Raw genomic sequence first — 22,868 nt, 5'->3', positions numbered from 1 at the left:
ATGTCTGTAATCCCAGCTCCAGGGATATAGAGGCAAAAAGAAGTTTGAGGTCATTCTTGGCTAAATACTGAGATCAAGGCCAACCTGCACTAGAGACTACTTATCCAAATATATATATTAAAAATCTTATGGAGGAATTAGTGGAGGTCCCAAGAAGGAAATTTCTAATATTTAGAATCAGAACAAGAAAAACAGGGTCACATTTCATCCCAGAGTATAACTTTCAAATACAAAGCCTGGAGCGAGAAAACCCTGATGGCAGGCAATTGTTTGAGACAGGGTTCTGCTATGTCACTCATCCTCAGCTTGAATTCACAGTGCCCTTGACTCAGCCTCCTGGGTGCTAGGATTAGAGGTGTACCACCATGCCCAGCTATCACAAGGGTGCTGGGATTAGAGGTGTACCACCATGCCCAGCTATCACAAGGGTGCTGGGATTAGAGGTGTACCTCCATGCCCAGCTATCACAAGGGTTTTATTCAGCCATCCCCTTGTGACTCATGGATGGGAATAATTTCCAGCTGAACTGCAGGCCGTGGTGGGAAAGAAGACAATCATGTCTTAAAATGATACAGAATATCTTTATAAAATGCATGCTCCCCCACACACACACACCTTTCTTTCTGGGACCTTGCCTGTGAGCACCTAGAGGGGCTGGCTGTGCTTGCAGGCTGATCTCTATCCTTCCTTGAAATCTCAGTGTTCTCTGGGCACAATCTGGTGTGGGGAAGCTGCTGTGTGACTTTGAGTTTCATGCTTAGATTAATTTATTCATTTATTTAGGCAATACTGGGACTTGTATTCATGGCCTTTGCATATCCTAGGCAAGCCCTACCAAGCTGCAGTCTTCTGTTTCTTTTTCATTTTGAGACAAAGTCTCACAGAGTTGCCCAGGCTGGCCTTGAACTTGCGATCCTGCTGAACTTGAACTGCTTACAGCCTCCGGAGTAGTTGGTATAATGACCTGGCCTCATGCTTCTGGCTGTCCCCTTTGCAGGCAAAGAACAGATCCTGCTGCAGAAGGATTATGAGTCAGCAACCCTGACGGAAGTGCGGGCCCTCCTTCGGAAGCATGAGGCCTTTGAGAGTGACCTGGCTGCACACCAGGACCGTGTGGAACAGATCGCTGCCATTGCCCAGGAGCTCAAGTGTGTGCTGGTACCCCGGGTGAAGGCCGTAGTGGGCTATGGGCAGGGTCTCCAGGGAGCGGGCACTCTTCCCAGCTGAGTTCCAAGGGTCAGGCTGGAGCCCCCAGGGATGATGATTTTGGCATCTAGAAATATAAAAACAGGTTCAGCCTTGCTGTGATGGAGTCCTTGGGTCCTCCCAACCCTCACACCTGACCCCACATAAACTATTCTTCTTCCAGGGAAATGAGGTGTCAGTGTGGAGGCCATGGCCTAGCAGCCTGGTTCACATTGCAGAGGAGGGGGGAGGCAGGACCCATGACTCATGCAGAAAGGAAGACCAGAGAGAAGTCACTACCTCAGCCCCAAAGAAGCAGGCTACCTCACTTTTCTGAGTTTTGTTCTGTGGGGACAGATGTCGTGGTGCTGAGACTAATCATTGCGTAGATGTTTCTGCCTCTACTTTATGCCTGTGGTTCCTGGAGTGTGTACATGTGTGTGGAGGGCAGAAGAGGGTGTCAGGTCCTCTGAAACTGGAGTTCCAGATAGCTGAGAGACTCTGGGTTCTGGGAAATGAACCCAGGTCCTCTGCAAGAGTAACCAATGTTCTTAACTGCTGAGCCATCTCAGAATAGAATAGAATTTTTATTGCCTATCCCTTAGCAATAAAAACAAAGTAATTAAAATGTACTTCAGTATGTTGCTCCCTGGTTTCTCACTTTTGAGGACCACGAACCCCTTAATTAACAGGTAGGGCTTCATAACACACCACATCTCAGGTTGACCCATATAAACCCTTCACGTTGTTAGCCTCACATTCTGTCAGGACCTTCCATCATGGTTTAATGCTTCTTGAATGCTGGCTCTTTCCTAATTAACAGCCACTCACCAATAAAGTGAGGGCTTGAAAAGTACTCAGGTTATTTAGTGCACTGTAATGGCTCCTGTGAGTAATTGGAGCAGTTTAAGTGTTGCCCATGAACTTTAAGAAATAATTTTATATTATTATGACTGTTACTCCTGCCATTTTTGGTGCTGTTTGCTCCACACGGCTGAGATGAAACCATGCATGAAATTTAGGTTGTGTTCATCTGACTGTTAGTAACATTCTTTCCCTTCCTGCCCATCCTAGAAATAAGTCAGCATTTTTATGCAGTTCTCAAAAGTACACAAAATAGTCATCGTGAGCCCTCACTCTCAACGCAGGTGTACATGGAGCCATTGTATAAGAATCGGGGAAAATAAGGAGACCCTAGAAATAATCTCAGAGCGGCTGCACTGGTGTTTCCATTGCTGTTTAGCAGAAAGTTCTTGCAGTAGTCACTCTTTCTTTTTGAGTCTTTGTCCCTAAATGGAAGAGCTCCATTCTGCGCAGTTTTAGAAGACTCTGCTCAGTAATGTCCCTGCATCCTCCTGGACTGGTCACTCAGTAGGCAGCAAGCTGCGTGCCCTTCTAGAGGAGCGAAGGACAGAGCCCTGCAAGCGGACACCTCCTTCCCTGTGACTCATTTTAATGTCCCAGCATTCCAGGCCCCGTGGCTGCGGCTTGCTTTCTGGACTGACCTGGGTCAGAGAGTTGGCTCCTTGTAGTTTCCATTTAAAAGTCCTGCTCTCAGGAGGCCTCAGAGAGGACATAGAAAAAGGAAACTGGCCAGAGACATTAAGAAGACAGTGCTGTTTTAAAAACTGCTGAATAACATGGATTTTAGTCATTCTTATCATATTCCAAGTGATAATACGTCCAACGGGGACAGTTCACAAAGCCCTGACATTCCCTACCATTCTCTATTACATTTTTGTTTTGCCTGTGTGTACCTTGGGGGTGGGAGTTGAGGGCCCCTGAGAGTGATGGGGAGAGGTCAATCTCAAATGTTTTCACTTGTCACTATCTACATTTTTTTAAAAGACAAAATTTTTTTTTTTAAATTGATTTTTATTGAGCTCTACGTTTTTCTCTGATAAGACAGAATTTCTTACTAGGCAAAGGGCTTACCTGACTCAGTTACGCCAGCTGCCTAGGGAGCCCCAGGGAGCCCCTTGTCTTTGTGTCAAGTATTAATTATAGTAGCACATTAGTGGAGGTCAGGGGACAATCAAGGCATTAAACTCAGGTTGTCAGACTTGGTGGCAGGTGCCTTTAGCATTTGAGCATCTCACCAGCCTCCCTACCAGTTTTCTATTAGGACTTTTTGTAAAAAGACATGGGTGTAGGGGTAAGAAAATGGGAGATGGCTCAGTAAAGTGCTTGCTGTGTAAGCACGAGGACCCGAGTTTGATCACGCGGAACCCATGTTCAAATTCCTGACACAAGGACTGGAGAGATGACGCAGTGGCCGAGTGCTTGGAGACCTCCCTGGCGGAGGACACAAGGCCGGGTTCCCAGAACCCATGGCAGGCAGCTCACAACTGCCTTTAACCCCAGCTCCAGGGGGTCACCCTCTTCTGTGCTCCACAGGAGCGCTCACGTGTGCACACACACACACACACACACACATAGCCCTTTTTTGTAAAACGAGCATTAATTTTAGCTCTAGGAAGACAGATACAGGTAGATGCCCAGAGCTCACTAGCCAGTCAACCCAGCTGAATAATACAAAACCCTGGACATTGGAAGACTCAGTCTCAAAACAGGAGGAGGAGGAGGGGGAGGGGGGATGAGGAGGGAGAGGGGGGAGGAGGAGGGGGGAGGAGGAGGAAGAAGAAGAAGAAGAAGAAGAAGAAGAAGAAGAAGAAGAAGAAGAAGAAGAAGAGGAAGAAGAGGAAGAAGAGGAAGAAGAGGAAGAAGAGGAAGAAGAGGAAGAAGAGGAAGAAGAGGAAGAAGAGGAAGAAGAGGAAGAAGAGGAAGAAGAGGGGAGGGGGAGGGGAGGGGGAGGGGAGGTGAGGGGAGGAGGGGGGAAGGGGGAGGAGGAGGAGGAAGAAGAAGAAGAAGAAGAAGAAGAAGAAGAAGAAGAAGAAGAAGAAGAAGAAGAAGAAGAAGAAGAAGAAGAAGAAGAAGAAGAGGAGGAGGAGGAGTTGTTAGATGATGACTCACAGGAATACTCGGTGTTTACCTCTGGTCTCCAAGTGCATGTGCGCACATTTGCGTGTACATCCATCCATACACGTATTTGCACACACACATCGAGCGCATGCATTCATGCACACCTCTTCCCTATTTAGTTCCAGCTTGTATCCATTTCCTCACACCGTCTGCGAGAACTAATCTTTATTTCTTGCTTTTCCTAGTGAACTGGACTATCACGATGCTGTGAATGTCAATGATCGGTGCCAGAAAATCTGTGACCAGTGGGACAGGCTGGGGACGCTCACCCAGAAGAGGAGGGAGGCCTTGGAGGTGAAAACTCTGACTAGAGGCTCCATACTGAGATCAGTGGTGTTAGTTGTATTTATCCATGGCCTCGTGTGGAGAAAACCTAGCATTATCCAGGAAATGGAGTCCTAAGAAGAGTGTGGGAAGTGGGAGTCAGAGGACCAAGGGAGGCTGGTAGCTTTGCGTTGGGATGCACCACGTCAGCAAGCTGCAAAACATGCTTTTCAATTTTAAAACGTTTGAGAGGGATATGGTTGAAGCCCTGTTTGTTAAGTAGCAATCACTACAAATTTCCTAAAGTTCTTTTGAAATTTTTTAAAGATTTATACATTATTTTTAATTTCTGTGCATGAGCACCTTGCCCACTTGTGTGCCTGTGCACCTCTTGTGTGCCTGTGCCCCACTAGTGTGCCTGTGCCCCACTTGTGTGCCTGTGCACCACCTGTGTTCCTGGCACCTTTGGACACCAGAAGAGGGCATCACATCTCCCAGACTTGGAGTTACAGATGGTTGTGAGCCGTCACGTGGCTGCTGGGAATTAAACTCAGGTCCTCTGGAATAGCAGTGTGGGTTTTTATTTTATTTATTTATTTATTTGTTTGTTTATTTTTTGTTGTTGTTTTTTTCCTTTATCGAGACAGGGTTTCTTTGTTTCTCTGTGTAACAGTGCTAACTGTCCTGGAACTAACTCTTGTAGACCAAGCTGGCCTCAAACTCACAGAGATTCACTGGCCTCTGCCTCCCAAGTGCTGGGATTAAAGGCCTGTGCTACCACCGCCCAGTGTAGTGTGAGTTCTTAACCACTGAGCCAACCCTTCAGCTGTGCCAACGACTGACCCAGGCTGTCAGGCCCATCTTGAGATGTGTACCTGGAAAATGGTAACAGATATGGAAGGGAAAATGCTAGAAAATAAGCCAGGGGATGTAGCTCAGTTGGTAAAGTGCTCGTCTTATACATACAAGGGCCTAGGATCACTTCCCGACATCCGTAAAGCTGTGTCCTGTTATCATTGACTAACAAAAACTCAGGAGGTAGAAGAATCAGAAGTCCAAGGTTATCTTAAGCTGTATAGAAAGTTCAAGGCAAAGCTGGGCTTACTGACACACACCTCCAATTCCAGTACTTGGGAGGCAGAGACAGGCAGATCTCTGTGAGGTCAAGGCCAGCCTGGTCTATATAGTGAGTTCCAGGAGAGCCAGAGCTACAAAACGAGATCATGTCTCAAGAAAACAAAAAGGCAAAAGAAAGAAAAAAGTTTATACATGAAACTTTCAATCAATCAGTCACGGATTTAGCTGACAGAAGTTGTATATCTGTGAATTTTCAAGAGGAACACTTCATATTCTTTAAATGCGAGGCTGCTCTGGACGGTATTAAATTCTTTACTCAAAAGGCCCCCAGAGAATAAACTCGGTGGTGGAGTATTTACCCAGCAGCGCCAAGACCGTGGGTTCTGACCCAACACCAAAACTACACCATCAGAGGAGACCCTCAGAGACAGGGAGGGATCACCATCATTCCAGCAGCAGCGAGGACACATAGCAGGACACACTTTATTGAACTGGATACGTATTTATTTACATGTGTTTGCACGTCTTAGGTTTAAAAAATGTATTTAATCCTTGATAACGCTCGCTTCTATTTAATCTTCAGAGAACTGAGAAATTGCTAGAAACAATTGACCAGTTGCACCTGGAGTTTGCCAAGAGAGCTGCACCCTTCAATAACTGGATGGAGGGCGCCATGGAGGACCTGCAGGACATGTTTATTGTCCACAGCATTGAGGAGATCCAGGTGAGGGAACTCGAGCTCAGTACTCTTTCAACTAATGCATATTTGTTGTATAGAGTAATATGTTCTGTTCAAGTATTTCCTGTACTGAGTCTTTATTCTACATTACCCTCTCCTAACCCCGCTTCTGCTCGTCTCCTTCCTTTTCTCAGATAGTCTCTTCCATTTTCATGTCACATGTATATGTGTATATATGAGCCTTAATGTATATATAGCACCTAGGTTGTGGGCTGGGAAGATGGCTTAGTTGTCACCCCCCACCCAGGTCCTGACAATCTGAGTACTATCAGCAGAATCCACATGATGGAAGGAGAGAACTGACTCCCACATACATTCTATGCCATGTATGAACTCACCTTCACGCACACGCACGCATACACACACAAGTAAAATAAATTTGTAAAAAAGGGAAAATAAAAGCCAAGTGGTGGCTCATCTTTAATCCCAGCATTCGGGAGGCCGAAGCAGCAGATCTCTGAGTTGGAGGCCAGCCTGTTCTACAGAGCTAGTACCAGGAGAGTTAGGGCTACACAGAGAAACCCTATCTCAAAACCCAAAACCGAACAACAACAACAAAAACAAAAAACAAACAGACAAAAAAAAAAAACCCGAAAATAATAAGAGTCTAGATTGAGGAAGACACTTGATATTGACCTCTGGTTCCCATGTACATACAACATGAGTGTAACCACATATGAGCACACCACATATACACACATACAAAAGAATCTCCAAAACAAAACCTCTGCTTGCTACCAATTAAAGTGCCTTCCTTTTATATATCTTCAGAGCATTTAATTAAGTCTATAAATAATATTGCTGCCTTTGACTTAGGAGGAACAGCTACTGTCAAGTACCCAGGACCCAGTTTCTTCATAGCCCGTTTATGGCTAATTTGAGTTCTAATAGAATATAAAGAAAACATACATTTGTAATTCTATTTCCAATAAAATTGGTATGTCATGAGGGCTGGCTTTGGTCAGTAAAGTGTTGCCTTGTGGTCACACAGTCATGAGTTCAATCCCTAGAATCTAAGTTTTAAAAAAATAACAAATTGGAGTTGGTAGCACATGCTTGTAATCCAGTACTGGGAAAGTAGAGACAGGCTGGGACTAGCTGGCCAGCCAGAGTAGTCTGATCAGAGAGCCGCCAGGCCAGTGAGAGTCCATGGCTAGAAAAGCAAGCAGGACCTCTGACCTCTACATACATGTACGTACATCTGAACACACATACAAAGTTCACTAAAAGTCTGGGTGTGGTGTACATGCCTGCAATCCCAGCTGTCAGTGCAGAAGAAAAATCAGGAGTTCGGGGTCATTTGTGACTTCATAGCAAGTCAAAGCCAGTTTGGCTACTTGAGACCTTGCCTAAAAATAAATATACAGTTGACACTCCGGTCAGATTGACTCTCTGCGCTGTTCCCTGGCATAGAGTCTGATCACTGCACATGAGCAGTTCAAGGCTACCCTGCCTGAGGCTGATGGGGAACGGCAGTCCATCCTGGCCATCCAGAATGAGGTGGAGAAGGTGATCCAGAGCTACAACATCCGGATAAGCTCCAGCAACCCCTACAGCACTGTCACCATGGACGAGCTGCGCAACAAGTGGGAAAAGGTGGGCAGCTGTGGACTGTGTGCTGGGGGTGAGGCTAGGGCTGGGTGTGGGGTGAGGCTGGGGCTGGGGCTGGGGTGAGGCTGGGGCTGAGTGTGGGGTGAGGCTGGGGCTAGGTGTGGGGTGAGGCTGGGGCTGAGTGTGGGGTGAGGCTGGGGCTAGGTGTGGGGTGAGGCTGGGGCTGGGTGGGGGTAAGGGAGGGACAAGATGAGCAGCCATGGATTGGGCATGGGATGGGAAGGATTAAGTGGACAGTTGGCCATAGACTGGATGTGTGGTGAGAAAGGGCTGGGGAGGAAGGAAGACCTAATTCAGCGTCACCCTCAGGCTTTCTTTCCTTCCAGGTTCTATAGATGAGTTAAACTGTCCTGTTTAGCAACTTCTGTGATTTGTGGGGAAAGAAAGTAGTGTTATTTTCCTTAAAGAAAATATTATAAATTTTGGCAAAGTAAATGTTGGCTATGATATTAATACTGTCAGGGAAATGTTTTAAAACCCTGGCCTGAGATGGTTCAGTGGGTGAAGGCACTTGGTGTGCAAGCTTGGGGACCCAATCCCCTGAACCCACTTAAATAGGAGAGAAACAATTCCACAAAGTTGTCCTCTGACTTGCACATGTGTGCTGTAGCATGTGTGTGCGTGGAACACATGCATGACCACACACTCACTTGCACACACACATGCACTGTTGTGACAGTCACCATCTCCTGTGTGCATCTGATGCCCACATTCACAGATAAAGGAAATGCTAACTTTCCATCCGGGAGAGTGAAGATTAAGATGTCACATCACCACATTCAAGTTCGTGATCCTGTGCATGATCCCCCCATGGGCTTGATGCTGCAGGGAGAGAACTGCTGATGTCCTTAGACAGACTCTTCAATACCCTTGACTAAGCTTTCTTTCAGTAGTGCCTTAGGGTCACAAGGTAGCCGTCAGAACTGATCCCTTGAGCAGGGACTCCCTTTTCCCTTTGCCCCCTGAGGCTCTCCTCCCTCTCCACACCCCAGTGTCCTAATAGCTGATGATGAACTGTGCTCACTCCTATGAGACCTGAGCTGGCCTCTCATCCCACTGTCCTTGGGCTCTGACAGGTGAAGCAGCTGGTGCCCGTCCGGGATCAGTCCCTGCAGGAGGAGCTGGCTCGCCAGCATGCCAATGAGCGCCTGCGGCGCCAGTTTGCTGCCCAGGCCAATGCCATTGGGCCCTGGATCCAGAACAAGATGGAGGTAGGTAGCACCCTTCCTGGGGACTTCCGGAGCCTGGAATTGGTACTGAGCCTCAGAACAGCACATCCTTCCCTGGTTTTCTGTCTGCCCCACGTTCTTTGTGACCTTTGTCTCTCCATGCCAAGGACTGTTGGAGAGGTTAGAGTGAAGGGAAGGCACACTGAAAGAGGGGTCTTTCCCGCCGCCGTCTCTCATCAGTGACAAAGCTCTTTCTCAGGTTTGGTCTCACCAGGAGCTAGATTTTTAAACCATCCATCCCTAAAGAGGGCAGGTGAATGAATATTCACACATATTTTGTGTTTTTAGAACATCCAAGGAACAATGGCATTGGAAGGTTTCATTTTATAACAATAGCTAGGGTACATTTCCTGTCCCCCTTTGGGATGAGTTAAATTGTGAAGGCACTTGCTGTAGAAACTTTTAGAGGTAGAAACACCTAAGATTATAAGAAATTCTCCCCAGTGATCTGATACCTGTCTGGCAGCTCTGCCAATGTCTGTCAGTCCTAGTGCCCCTAACACCAGAGCAGAATAACTGTGTTTAAGACATGTCTCTGCCCTTCAAGAGTGCTGGCAGGACTTTCCTTACTCCTGTTTGAATTGTGGTGGTTGATTTTCTTTCCCCATTCTCTAGACAGACATGAACTCCACCTTATGAGCCTCTCCTCCCTCTCCGCACCCCAGTGTCCTAATATCTGATGATGAGCTCATCCTGTGCTCACTCCTATGAGACCAGAGCTGTCTGTCTGGGAACATGCAGTGCCTTGGGCTGCCTGACGTGAATATGACCCCTGGTACAAAGCCAGAGGCCCACTCTCTGTCTCTCTGTGCTCTCGGCTCCCCCACTAAGAGTGTCCCCCCAAACCCACACATAGGAGATTGCTCGGAGCTCCATCCAGATCACGGGGGCCCTGGAGGACCAGATGAACCAGCTGAAACAGTACGAGCACAACATCATCAACTACAAGAACAACATTGACAAGCTGGAGGGTGACCACCAGCTCATCCAGGAGGCCCTGGTGTTCGACAACAAGCACACAAACTACACCATGGAGGTAGGAAGGGCTGCCGGGCAGCCTGCTCTTTGCCACCAACCTTGACACCCTCTCAGCTTGTTTCCCCATACAGTTCCCCCTCTGTTTCTGGTAAATTCTATACCTGTGAACACTAGAGATCCTTAAGTCTTCCTACTTACAGTGTATGGAAAAGCACTGAACTGTTGCAGCACCAAACAGTAGTTAATTGTCAACCTTATTATTATTGCCACAGTGATGGAGAGGTTACCAGAGCTTAAATTGTCCTCATTTCTTCCCACTGTTTTTTGGTTAGGGTGTTGTTGTTGTTGTTGTTGTTGAGACCTGGTCTCATGTACCCCAAACACTCCTGGATCTGACTGTGTAGCTGAGAATTACCTCAAATTTCTGATCCTCCTACCTCCACCTCCTTCATGCTATGATTACAGGCATGTGCCACCATGCCCATTTTTTATTAGTTATTTTAAAAATTAGCATATCAAGTTAAGACTGTCCCCATTTCTGCCAGTCTGGCTCAGTTTGATCTTCCCTGGGAGTCATTGGGTATAACCCAGCGGCCATCCAGCTATTTGGTAAGTGAGATGTCTTTAGTAACAAATAGACCCCATGTTGAATATTTAATCTGCAAAATGTGGGCTGGAGATATAGTTTAGTTGTAGAACACTTGCCTAGTATATGCAAGGGTCTAGCTTTAACCCCTAGCTCCAAATATATGTAACATAAATAAATATTTTAAGTATCGGGAAGCCAGGCTGGTGAGATGGCTCAGCAGGTAAAGGCACTTGCCATAAAGCCTGCCCATCTGAGCTGAGTCCCAGGAACCCACGTGAAGGTAGAAGGAGGGAGTTGACTCCAGATTTCCCCTATGATCTCTGCACATGCACTCTCACCCACACTAATAAAATAATAATTAATAAAATAGGTACAGAAAATGTATACCAAGTCGTGCTTACTTCCTGCTTAGTTGAGTCCCCTTCCTCTTGGACAGTGGTGCACTAGAACCTCGCAGACCTAGCTGACTGTTGGTCTTCTCCTTGGTAGCATATCCGCGTGGGATGGGAATTGCTGTTAACGACCATCGCCAGGACCATCAACGAAGTGGAGACCCAGATCCTGACAAGAGATGCGAAGGGCATCACCCAGGAGCAGATGAACGAGTTCAGAGCTTCCTTCAACCACTTCGACAGGGTACCGCACTCTCTAGTTTGGAAGGCACTTACAGCTGCAATAGCATGCACACTGTCACTTTGAGTCCTTGAAGTCTCAGGATCCCAGGCTGGCTTTGAGCTCCCTGCTGGCTGAGGATGACCTTGAACCTCTGATGTTCCTGCCTCCACTTCCCAAGTACTGAGATGATGGCAGGAGTGTTTCATTGTGCCAGGCTAGTCACCTCAAGTCTTGTTACTCCAAAAAGTTCAAAGGAAACCGAGTGATACTAAAGGAACTAGCTATCAAATAAGCAGCAGTAACTCCTGATGCCATGGCCAGCTGACAGTCCATCAAGGCTTTTGCTTTGTTTCCTGGGGTTAGGGGATTTAGCTCAGTGGTAAAAGGCCCTGGGTTTAGTCCTCAGCTTGAGAGAAAAAAAAGATGCCGGGTGATGGCACATGCCTTTAATCCCAGCACTCCAGGAGGCAGCTGCAGGCTGACTCTGTGAGTTCAAGGCCAGCAGAATTAGTTACAGGACAGCTAGGGCTGTTACAAAGAAAAACCCTGTCTTGAAAAACAAAACAAAAAAAGAAAGAAAGAAAAAAAAACAACAAAAAAAAGGATACAACAAAGCTTAAACATTGGAAACAAAGAAACAAAGTTGCTTTCGGGTGTGTTGGGGTAAGAGATCAGGTGTTTAGATTACTTCATGCTCTCCCTAAACAGCAAGATGGGACACCTTGAATCTCAGCATGAGGGGGCAGAGGCAGGAGGATCTCTGTGAGTTTAAGGCCAGCCTGGTCTACATAGTAAGTTCCAGGGCAGCCAAGGCTACATAGTAAGACCCTGTCTCAAGAAATAAAAAAAGAGGGGCCTGGAGAGATGGCTCAGAGGTTAGGAGTACTGCCTGCTCTTCCAAAGGTCCTGAGTTCAATTCCCAGCAATCACATGGTGGCTCACAACCATCTGTAGCCTGTAGGCAGATATGCTGACAGAGTACTGAGAATACTGTATGCATAATAAATAAATAAATCTCTAAAAAAAAATCTTAAAAAAAAAAAAAGAAAAAGAAATAAAAAAAGAAAAGAGAGAGAAAACAGTCAAATGGGATAGTAGGGCCGTGGAGGGTATGGATGGAGAGCGCCCGCATGTGTGTGTGTGTGTGTGTGTGTGTGTGTGTGTGCGCGCGCGCGCGTGCGCACATGTGCATGTTGGAGTGAAGGTCTGAAACGGAGCAGAAGTCTCCAGTGCGAGGCCATCCTTGGAGCTTAAGCCAGGGAGTCTGCGCATAATGATCTTCTCCAGCAAGTGACCCTCTGAGAGGAAGAGCAAGGGTAAGAGCCAGAGCAGGATGCCAGGGGAAGCAGACAGAGGAGCAGTAAGGCAGCGCGCAGGACTCAGAGTGGCTGACATTGGGGAGGGCTAGACCCGCAGACCTGAGAGCCAGCACAGGTTCCATTCACAGAAGACAGGACTTCTACCATTAGCTTTCCAAACTGGCCATTTCCTGGGTGCACAAAATCAACCGAATTACCAATAAAGTCATACGGGTGTTCGCATGTTAGCTGTCCCCCTCACAACCCTGAGACATGTACGAAGCAACACTTTGCATCACACCCAAGATTTTACGTCAGCTGCCCTGCTTATACAGGCCTGAGACCACTGTACCGTTGGGCTTGCCACACAGATGAGGCCACTACATCTGACCCTGGGTTCCAATCCCAGTACTGTATCTGGATACTAGGTCCCAAGACTGGTTGAGCCCTAAGTTTCCAATTTCAGCTCTAGAAATGTTTGCAGTATGTGCTGTTATCAGTAGGTGGCAGTGGTGAGCTCCTAACTGACTCCTTTTGCTGCCTTTAAGGTGGGCTCTCTTCCTTTAGTCTTTCTACCACCTGCCTCCTTTTCCTTATTTTACCTTGCAGCACTGAGGATCAAACCTGGGGCCTCATGCATATTAGGGCAGGCACATAAGAAACTTCCACCGAGTTACAGCCTAGTCTCCTCTTCCATACTAAACAGGCTATTTTTATAATGTTTTTGTACTGGTTGGTGGCTTTGCCCTCCTGTAAGTCAGAGATGACCTCTGGTCTTGGCTGGGCTGCAGGTCACTCTTTCCCTACCATCTTGCTCACCGGGTGCTGGGTCAGGCAGAGCTGTTCATCTCGTTCTTAACTGCCCTTTCTCTGTTCTTTGCATTTGCGCAGAGGAAGAACGGCCTGATGGATCACGAGGATTTCAGAGCCTGCCTGATTTCCATGGGCTACGACTTGGTAAGACACAAGCTCAAATTCAGCTGAGGTCTGATATCATATCAAGCCTAGACTGTGGGAAATAAATGATGTAATAACTTATTGAATTGGTTTATTTTCATATCACAGGGCAATGCCTTTTGAAGATCTGCCTGTCACTGTATAAAAATAAAGCTACAGAGTTAAAAATTCATTTTTATTCAGTAACCAGCAAGGTTTCCTTATGGTGAAAGCATCAAGGATGTGGGATTTCCTGGTGATTTCTAAAAGTTTTATTAATATAATTTGCCCACTTCACTAAAACTACTTAAAGTGTGCAATGGCCTGAGTTTTACAGTGTGTTTTCCTTTAATATTTTAGAAGATAGAAGATAGATTCTTAGGGGGCCGGGCATGATGTTGTAAACCTTTAATCCCAGCTCTCAGGGCAAAGGCAGGCAGATCTCTTTGCATTCCAGATCAGCTTGCTGTATACTGAGAGTTCAGGGCAGCTAGAGCTAAACAGTGAGGTCTCTGGAGAGAGAGAGAGAGAGAGAGAGAGAGAGAGAGAGAGAGAGAGAGAGATTGTAATAATACATCAGCTAAGAAAACCATGCTTACAGTGAGCTGTGGCTATCATGGTGTATTCAATTACCCTTTGAGGAGTTACATATTTATCGATTTTGAAACAGTATCTTGTTAGACAGTCCAAGCTGGCCTTGCACTTGCTGAGATCCTCTCGCCTCTGCCTCTAACCTGGGGGTTAGAGTCCCATCACTGCAAGAATAAATTCAATATATAAATTTTTAAAAGAAGCCAGAAAACCAGGCGGGTGACTTGCCTGTAGTCCCAGCACTTGGAGCATCTTGTTTTGTAGCCCAGATGATGATAGCTTGGAATTTACTGTGTACTCCAGGCTGGCCTCAAACTTGCCATTCTTCTGCCTCAACTTCCTTAATAGCAGAATTGCAGGTATGCACCCTGCTAATATATATATAAAGCACTGTTTTGAAAGCTTTATTTTTTCAGTGCTGGGGACATACTAGCCGAATGCTGGTATGATGCTCCGATACTGAGCTATACTCCCAGGTTTAATGAGTGTTTTAAACATGACCTCCTTTGATTCCTCTGGTAATTTAAACTAAGGAACAAGCGCCATCTTACTTAGTAATTCCACTTTGCAACTCTGGGTGAGTTAATCTCCCTAATTATATAATGTGGTTCATAAGGGCGACATGGGCTACAGAATAGACAGACTTGTGACACGCAGGGGCTTCTGACTCAATGCTGCAGCAGCTTTTAAAACGGATGGAGATGAACCTAAGCCTCCCACCAGGGAAGCTGTTTCCAGAGTGAGGAGAACCATGTGGAGGCTCCCTTAAGTTTTCAAACCCTGAAGCACTTACTGTCTCTACGTCACCTTGTCTCAGGGCGAAGCTGAATTTGCCCGAATTATGACCCTGGTTGATCCCAACGGACAAGGCACTGTCACCTTCCAGTCCTTCATTGACTTCATGACTAGAGAGACTGCAGACACCGACACCGCAGAGCAGGTCATCGCCTCCTTCCGGATCCTGGCTTCCGATAAGGTCCGCTTGGATAGACTTTCTTTTGTTTTAAAACTTTTAAAATTATCTTTGGGTATCTGGGGGCAGTAAGTACACCGTAAACACAGGCTTGGCGTGTGTGGAGGTCAGAAGGCAACCTTGGATGTCAGCCTTGCTGTCTCCCTGTTTGAGATATGGTCTCTTCCGTTCACTGCTTTATATGCAAGGAAGGCTAGCTTGCTGCAAGTTCTCAGGGATTTTCCTGCCTCCACCTCCCATCTTACCATAGGAGTGCCATGATTATAGACAGATACCTAATGCTATATCCAGACTTTTTAAAAAAATGATTTGTCTATTTGTGTGTATGTGCACGTGCGTGCATGCGTGCGTACATGCGTGTGTGTGTGTGTGATATTTCTCTCTTTCTGCCTTTACATGGGTTCCAGGGACAAGCAGTGTTCTCCAGGCTTGCACAGCCTTTACCTTCAGAGCCAATTCATCAGCTGGACATTTCTAATATGAATTAATCAGGGGTTTATAGTAAGAAATTCAGGGAAAGAGTAAAGTTCATCCCAGAACATGGGTGGGTGGGGGCTTCTCAAAGGGGAACTCCCGTATGTGTATGCTTTTTAAGACCTCTGTCCCCAGATGTCAATCTTACTTTTTACTTTTTAAATTATTTTTTGTATTTTTCAACTGAGACAAGTGAGAACAGAACCAGTCCAGAATGCCGCAGGTCCAGGGCAGAGGCCGGCGGGACTGTTTTGGTTGTCATGAAGGCAGTCGAGTCTCAGGTGGTCTCTGGAGCAGATGGTGAGGTTCCAGGCCCCCTGAAATTTGTGCCGACAGCAGCACACTGTCCAACAACTTGTTCCAGAGTCCTGGCCTTCAGTATCCCTTACGTCTGCTCCTTCAGCCTTTGTGGGCAGGCAAGCAGGTTTTTTTTTTTTGTTTTGTTTTGTTTTTTTTTTTTTTTTTTTTTTGGATTTTCGAGACAGGGTTTCTCTGTAGTTTTTGGTTCCTGTCCTGGAACTAGCTCTTGTAGACCAGGCTGGTCTCGAACTCACAGAGATCCGCCTGCCTCTTTGGACTTCTGCCTCGTCTTTCTTCTCTGGCTCTTCAGCCTGCACATCCGATTCTTCCTCCACTTTGCTCTCATGGCGCAGACTTCCAAGGAAGATGGCGCTAAGGCTGAGAGCAATATTACTTTTTCTTTAAGAGAAGTTTATTCTTTCCTAGCAGCAACATATTTCCATATTTTTAATAAGCAGCACGAGAGGGGCTCTGTTTTCTAAAAACACTCACGTTGGGCCCTGCTTGAGAACTATTGGGGATAATTCTCCGTGTTTCTAAGAGGCATACTGAACTTCCTGCTGGCCACTTGTAGACTCCCCCTATACACAACAGCTTTTGTTTATTACCTGATACCGTGGCTAGTGACACTCTACCTGTAGGCCCTGTGGCATAAGAAATGTGTAAATATTAAGATGGCTTATGCTCTAGTGTTCTCTGCGTTTAACTTGTATCCCTTGCGTGTTTTTTTCCAGCCCTACATCTTGGCAGAGGAGCTTCGCCGAGAGCTGCCCCCAGATCAGGCCCAGTACTGCATCAAGAGAATGCCCCCGTACTCGGGTCCGGGCAGTGTTCCTGGGGCCCTGGATTACACTGCCTTCTCCTCTGCCCTCTACGGGGAAAGTGACCTGTGACCTGTGAGGCTGTTTCTGTAACCCCTGCCCCTATCAGAACGCAATAAAGGCTGGAGTATAGGTTGTTCCCTGGAATCTTGGACAAATTTTATTAAGAGGTGTGGTGAACTGGAGGTGGTGGTGCACACCTTTATCCCCGGCACTTGGGAGGCAGAGGCACAGGCCTGGTCTACCGAGTGAGTTTCAGGCCTTCCAGGGATACGTAGTAAGACCCTGTCTCAACAACAACAAAAGTGAGATTGGAGCGAGGGAGGGACTAAGAAGAAAGGTTGGTCTATAACGTACTTGCCATGTAAGCACAAAACCTGAGTCTGAGCCTCAGAATCTACATTAAAAAAAAAAAAAAAAAAAGAAAGATGGCTCAGTAGATAAAGACACTTGCCACAAAGTCTTAACAATCTGAGTTTGACCCCTGGAAGAGAGATCCACAAGCTTTCCTCTGACTTCCACACGCATATGCTCGGATGGTTCTCTGTAATGAGTTTTTCTCTGTCCTGCCAGCCAGCTCACTAGTAATGACATGGAGACTTATTAATTATGAAACTCAGTCTATAGCTTAGGCTTGTTTCTAACTAGCTCTTATAATCTAAGTTAACCCACTTCTATTCATCTACATACATTTTATTTTTGCTTTTCACCTTTCTTTCATTCTGTATGTCCAACTCCCTCCATATCTCATGGCGTCTCTCCTGAACCTCAATGATCTACTCTTCCCGCTCTCTGCCTGCAAGGCCCGCCTATACCTCCTGCCTAGCAATTGGCCGTTCAGCTCTTTATTAAACAAATCGCAACAATACGTCTTCACACAGTGTACAAATACGCACAACATACTTCTGGTCTCCAGGAAGGGCAGTAAGTCTCCTCGACTGCTGAATCATCTCCTCAGTCCTCTCCCGTTAACGTTTCTAAAGCAGAGCTTGTGTAGGACAGAACAGTCTGATTGGCAGGGGATCTTCCTTGGGACTTGAAGTAATTTATTGCCGGAGATGGAGATGGAGCCAGGAAGGAAAATAAAATGAGGTGACTACTGTTGGCTCTTAATTCCAGATGCCCAGAGCTTTTATGTCTAAGTGCTCTGTTAAATAAGGAGCTGACAACAGAGGTTCCCAATGACACAAGAAGGCTGCCGTCTAGGGACACTAGGTGGCGCTCTCTCATGCCTTAGCAGGAGAGGGGTGCCGTTCTCAGGTGCAGGAGGAAAGGTTTTCCTCTATGGCCTCTTCCTACTCTTTCTCTGCATTCCTCCTGGGAGTTAACAGCACTAAAGGTCGGGGCTTTTCCTCTTGGATAAGGCAGTGGTTCATAAGTGTGGCTCTGTCTGTGTCAAACCCTACACCCTCAAGGACATAGGGCATCATCTGTGCCCCCCACTTGGTTTCTTGGTCTGGTCAGTGTGCACTCGATTTTCCATTCTCATTTGTCTAAAGCTATATAACTTCCCTCAGAGTTTCCGTCCTGCTGACAGCTTGTAGCAAACAAAGTGGGAACACCTGGTAAATAAATGCTAGTTCTTAATGGTCAGGAAACAAGCTAAAAACAAACAAAAACAATTGCTAATTGCAAGTAAAGTGTGAATAGAGAGGCAGCCCTGTGCCCACTGACTATGTCTGTTTCCTTGGGTTTGGTAGGTTTCCACAGGCAGCTGGAAAGCGACGTGCCCCCTGACTATGTTTTCAGAGGCTGCTGGAAAGCTCTACTTTCCCACTCACCAGTGTGTGCTGATAATCTTACTGACTTTTCACCTTGGGCCATTTTCCTAATTTGATTCATAATTAAGTAGTTGACAGCTTGAAAATCTCTGAAATACTTGAACCTTTAATACTTTGGGGCTGATGTGTAGGTGAGCTTTTGGCTGTTGTATTTGAAGCAGGTGTGATGCTCCAACTGGAAATGTGAAGGGGAACCCTAGGAAGTTGTTCCTCTTCACTGGGTACTTGTGTTTTTAGGGTGGCCATGGGTTACTCATCTCCCTAAAATTATTTACCTCTCTACAATATTCAGCAAGAGAATGGATCAGTACCATCTGATGATAAATGAGGAAGGGAACTAAGCCATGACAAACAATAAAGTGTTTATAATGTCCTCCTAGGAGTGGTTTTTATTTCTGATCATGAGTTAGTTATCAATTAAACTTATCAAAGAAAAAGCATCTCAGTTTTTATTGTTTTAAAGGATTCACAGGCAATTTTGTTAGCTGCAAACAAACTTTCATACTCGAAACATTCATCTGGTGTTGTGTTTGCCTCTTTTCAAGAGTTCAGACTGGTTGGGGATGTGGCTCAGTCAGTAAAGCGCTTGCCCAGCACACACGGAGTCCTGGGTTCCCAGCCCCAGCACTGCATAAACCAAGTCTGGTGGCACATGTCTATAATCCTAGTGTTCGGTAGATGGAGGGAGAAGAGTCAGACGTTACCTGCATAAGGAGTTCCAGGATAGCTTGGGTTAATGGATAAGACCCTGCCTAAAACAAAGGAAATCAAAACCCCTAGAAATTAGAAAAGCCCTCACTGGAGAGGTCAATAGTGTCAGGTCTGAGAAAACGCTGAAGGAAGACTCCAGACTCAACTAGAATGCAAAGAAAAAGAGTGTTTATTCCACCAAACATGCGGGATCGAATGTCTGTACCAAATGTGATGACCCTGAGAAGAACGTGCAGGCTACTTTTAAGCACAGCTAAGAGAATTTCAGGAGCAGTTAGGTCATCTCAAATATAGTTAGTTAAACGAGCAGCAGTTATATTAGTATACTTTTAATTGAGATTTAGTCCTACCATTTTTGGACATACTTGCACAAGCTTGGGCAAGTTTGGATGTGACACAGAAGGGGGCTGTAGAATTTGTCCTTGAGACATTGTAGCTGACTTAGGCCTTGTATGTGCTCTTTGCCTTGTCCCTGAATGCAAGGGTATTATAGATAAATAGCCCTTTGTTTGGAGAGACACCTGTTTTTCCCTCGCAGAGAACTGAAACCTAAATTCAGTTGTAAACATAGGAGAGTTTAACCTCTTCAATAGAAAGTTGGACAACAAGAGTAGCCAGGCCAAGTCATAGTGTTGTCCATTTGTCAGTATAAAAATGCCTGGACATAGGCAAGAGTCATGAGGATTAGAAGTCCAAGCTCATCTTCGGGGAGTCAGACTATATGGGTCTATGTGAGGCCCTGTTGCAAAACAAGATCCAACCACATCAGTTTAGGCTTCTCTTCTGAGAAAACCAAAGGGCAGAAAGATGCTTGGGAGGTCATCAAGGCACAGGCACAACAGCTTCTGTGTGGTTAGAACTTCTGGGAAGGGAAGCCAAACCAACAGATAGATAGGAAGTGGCTTACATGGGCCTTTGTAAGACATGATCAGAGAAGGAGGAAGATTCACTCCGTAAACAGTGGTTATACAAGGGGCAGAAAGTCTCTGTGAGTAACCAGCATGACCCAGGAAAGGGCATTTATGGTCAGCACTTAAAAAGAATTGAAATGATCTAAAAGGAGACAGCTTTCCCATTTCCCGGCCTCCCTGACCCGAATAATCACACAGAAACTCCATTAATTACCACACTGCTTGACCAAGGGACTAGGCAGGGAATATGTCAGTAAAGGGACTTGGTCACCTGACCTAACTCTCAGTTAAGATGGTGGTGAAGTCACCTGACCTCAGTTAAGATAGTGGTAGGGTCACCTGGACCTCAGTCAAAATGGCGATGGTCACACATTTTTAGAGCCGCAGGAGTTTTAAACATAATAACAAGAGAGACTCAGAGGCACGATCTGCCCTGTCACCGAGCCTCCACACCACAAGCTGCAGCGGGAAGGCTGGAATTGAAAACAGCTGCCTTGTGGATCCGACTAATCTTGTGGGTTCTGCGGCATCAGCGGTATTGGTGGCAGGGATAGTTTGAGAAAAAGCAGAGCAGGTGGAACACTGGCAGAGCATTCACAGGTGAGTGGCTGATAGCTTGAGGGTTTATACCATAGCTGAAAATGTGAAAACCCACGAAAACAATGAACGAACATCTCAGAGCCTATAGAAGGACATCTTCTCTCTACAGGCAGGGTGTTAAAGCCTGACTGGCTCTGGTCCAGGCGACTCGGAAGGTAGAGGCTAGAGGCTGCTCTGAGCAGTCTCTCTTATGGTGGGGACCACTTACGAGTGGTCCAAAAGAAAAGAAAAAAAAAAGGAAAAAGAAAAATCCGAGGGACCCCAGGCCCCAAGGTGAATGTACCTCTCAGTGTGTGCAGTGCTAGCATGGGTGGACTGACCCTGGGTTGTCCGATCCCGTTTTTAGCTAAAGAAGCAACCATAGATGAATGTCCGCGAAGGGCTCAGCCATAGCAGAGAGGGCTGTGGTTGGGGGCTGGAAGGGGAAAACTCACTACTAAAGCTGATGGTGTGAGTGGAGGTTGGCATTTGGGCAGATACAACACAAAGGTGTTGTAAAGAAACCTGGTTCTTGAGCCCAGGGTTCCATGCATCCTCAGCTGCCTTTTGGGAACATGGAGAGAGCCTTGCCGAGTCACAAGCACCAATGTTATGGTAAAAATAAACCGGCACCATCACAGAGAAAAATGAGTATTTATTTAGTGGGTTATGGAGGGGAAAGGGAAAGGGGGTAAGGAGAGAAGGAGGAAGAGCAGAGAGAGGTGGGTGGTGGGGAGAAGAGAGGAGCCACAGCAGCAGCTACCTCTTTGGAAGAGAGATGGAAAGGAAGGGGCTCAGGCTGGAAGCGGAAGGAAGATCTGCTTGCCTCAGAAGATGGGGGGCGGACATAGGCGGGGCTTGTCTCTTAAAGGGACAGGACTGACCACTACAGAAACTTCATGTTAGAATGAAGTGTTTAATTTTAATTAGGCATGTTAATTAAGTGAGGCAAAGGGGGCTTTTGATTTCTGGGCTTTAATACTTTTGATAGAAGCCGGGCGATGGGCACACGCCTTTAATCCCAGCACTCAGGAGTCAGAGGCAGGCGGATCTCTGTAAGTTCGAGACCAGCCTGGTCTACAGAGCTGGTTCCAGGACAGGCTCCAAAGCCACAGAGAAACCCTGTCTCGGGAAAAAAAAAAAAAAAAACAAAAAAACAAAAAAACAAAAAAAGACATAAGTGCTGGTATCTTCATGGGAGCTAGGGTCTTCATGATTGCATCGACAAAACCATGGGAGGGGAGGCGGAGAGATAGACAGTGAAGACCTGGCATGGTGTTGCACACTTGTAATACCAGCACTAGATGGGGTGGAGGCAGGAACGAGAGTTCAAAGTCACCTTTATCTACATAGGGAGTTTGAGGCTATATGAGAAACTGGGCTGTAATAGGCTCTGTCTCAAAACAAACAAACAAAAATTCCAACAATAATAAACAAAGTGGAAATGTAACCTTAATTTAAGAAGCCTTTTCTCTGCCTTTGGGGCGAGAGGAAAAAAGCAAACAACTCCTTTGCCATACATTACTGCTGTCAGAGTGTCCTGCCCAAGCCTTGTGGGTACTAGTACTGAAACTAGAATAGGCAATGTAACCTAACTTTCCTTGGTCTTCAGAAAAACAGGAACATATGCCTGGCAGCTACTGAAATGTCACATCTTGTTCCTTTCCCCAGGCCATCAAAACAGGCTGGTGATTTGCTTTCCAGTCTGCTGTGTCCTTTGGAAACCACATTGCTTACTTCCTTATAATTGTGTTTGAAACAAATCTAAACTTAATCAGAAAAGCTGATGCCCAGAGGCAGTCTCCCTAACAGTAAAGCTAGCAAGCTAGAAGGCAGTCCTGCCTGCCACCTCTATTAAGCAAGCTGAGAAGAGTCCCTGACCAAGATGCTAAGAACTTTGTCTAGGGTGGGCTGTTCCTTTTGAGACAGGATCTGCTGTGGCCTAGGCTGCCCTTGGATTCATGGTGCAGCTGAAGATGACCTGGAACTTAAGATTTCCCTGCTTCCATTGCCTGAATAAGGGGATTAGGCATGTTCCACTACTCCAGGTTGTGCCAAGACCTATCTTCCTGCCTTTGGATTATATTGAGATGTGATCATCTTAATTGTATATCATCTTCTGTGAAGGGACAGAAGACAGTATTGCCATCTCAGTTAATTCTTACACAGTCACCTCTATTGTAATGTTTGCTCTTTAAATGGGCAAAATACTAACTTTGTTTTG

At 46.1% G+C, this 22,868-nt stretch overlaps 1 protein-coding gene across 1 annotated transcript in view; it reads left to right on the top strand.

Annotated features, from left to right (window-relative positions):
* Positions 1-16,829, top strand: part of Actn2 (actinin alpha 2) — a 67,331-nt gene extending 50,502 nt beyond the window's left edge. Inside the window, exons 12-21 of the mRNA XM_057787709.1 lie at positions 998-1,148; positions 4,353-4,461; positions 6,092-6,232; positions 7,661-7,843; positions 8,935-9,069; positions 9,944-10,123; positions 11,144-11,290; positions 13,459-13,524; positions 14,912-15,070; positions 16,576-16,829. Coding sequence (XP_057643692.1) covers positions 998-1,148; positions 4,353-4,461; positions 6,092-6,232; positions 7,661-7,843; positions 8,935-9,069; positions 9,944-10,123; positions 11,144-11,290; positions 13,459-13,524; positions 14,912-15,070; positions 16,576-16,734 — 1,430 coding nt within the window. The 3' untranslated portion in view covers positions 16,735-16,829. The remainder of the gene's footprint in view (positions 1-997; positions 1,149-4,352; positions 4,462-6,091; positions 6,233-7,660; positions 7,844-8,934; positions 9,070-9,943; positions 10,124-11,143; positions 11,291-13,458; positions 13,525-14,911; positions 15,071-16,575) is intronic.
* Positions 16,830-22,868: the final 6,039 nt, after the last annotated feature.

Source organism: Chionomys nivalis, chromosome 13, assembly GCF_950005125.1.
Source record: "Chionomys nivalis chromosome 13, mChiNiv1.1, whole genome shotgun sequence".
NCBI lineage: Eukaryota > Metazoa > Chordata > Mammalia > Rodentia > Cricetidae > Chionomys > Chionomys nivalis.
Note: the sequence above shows the minus strand (reverse complement) of the source record. Positions and strands in the feature narration are given on the sequence as shown.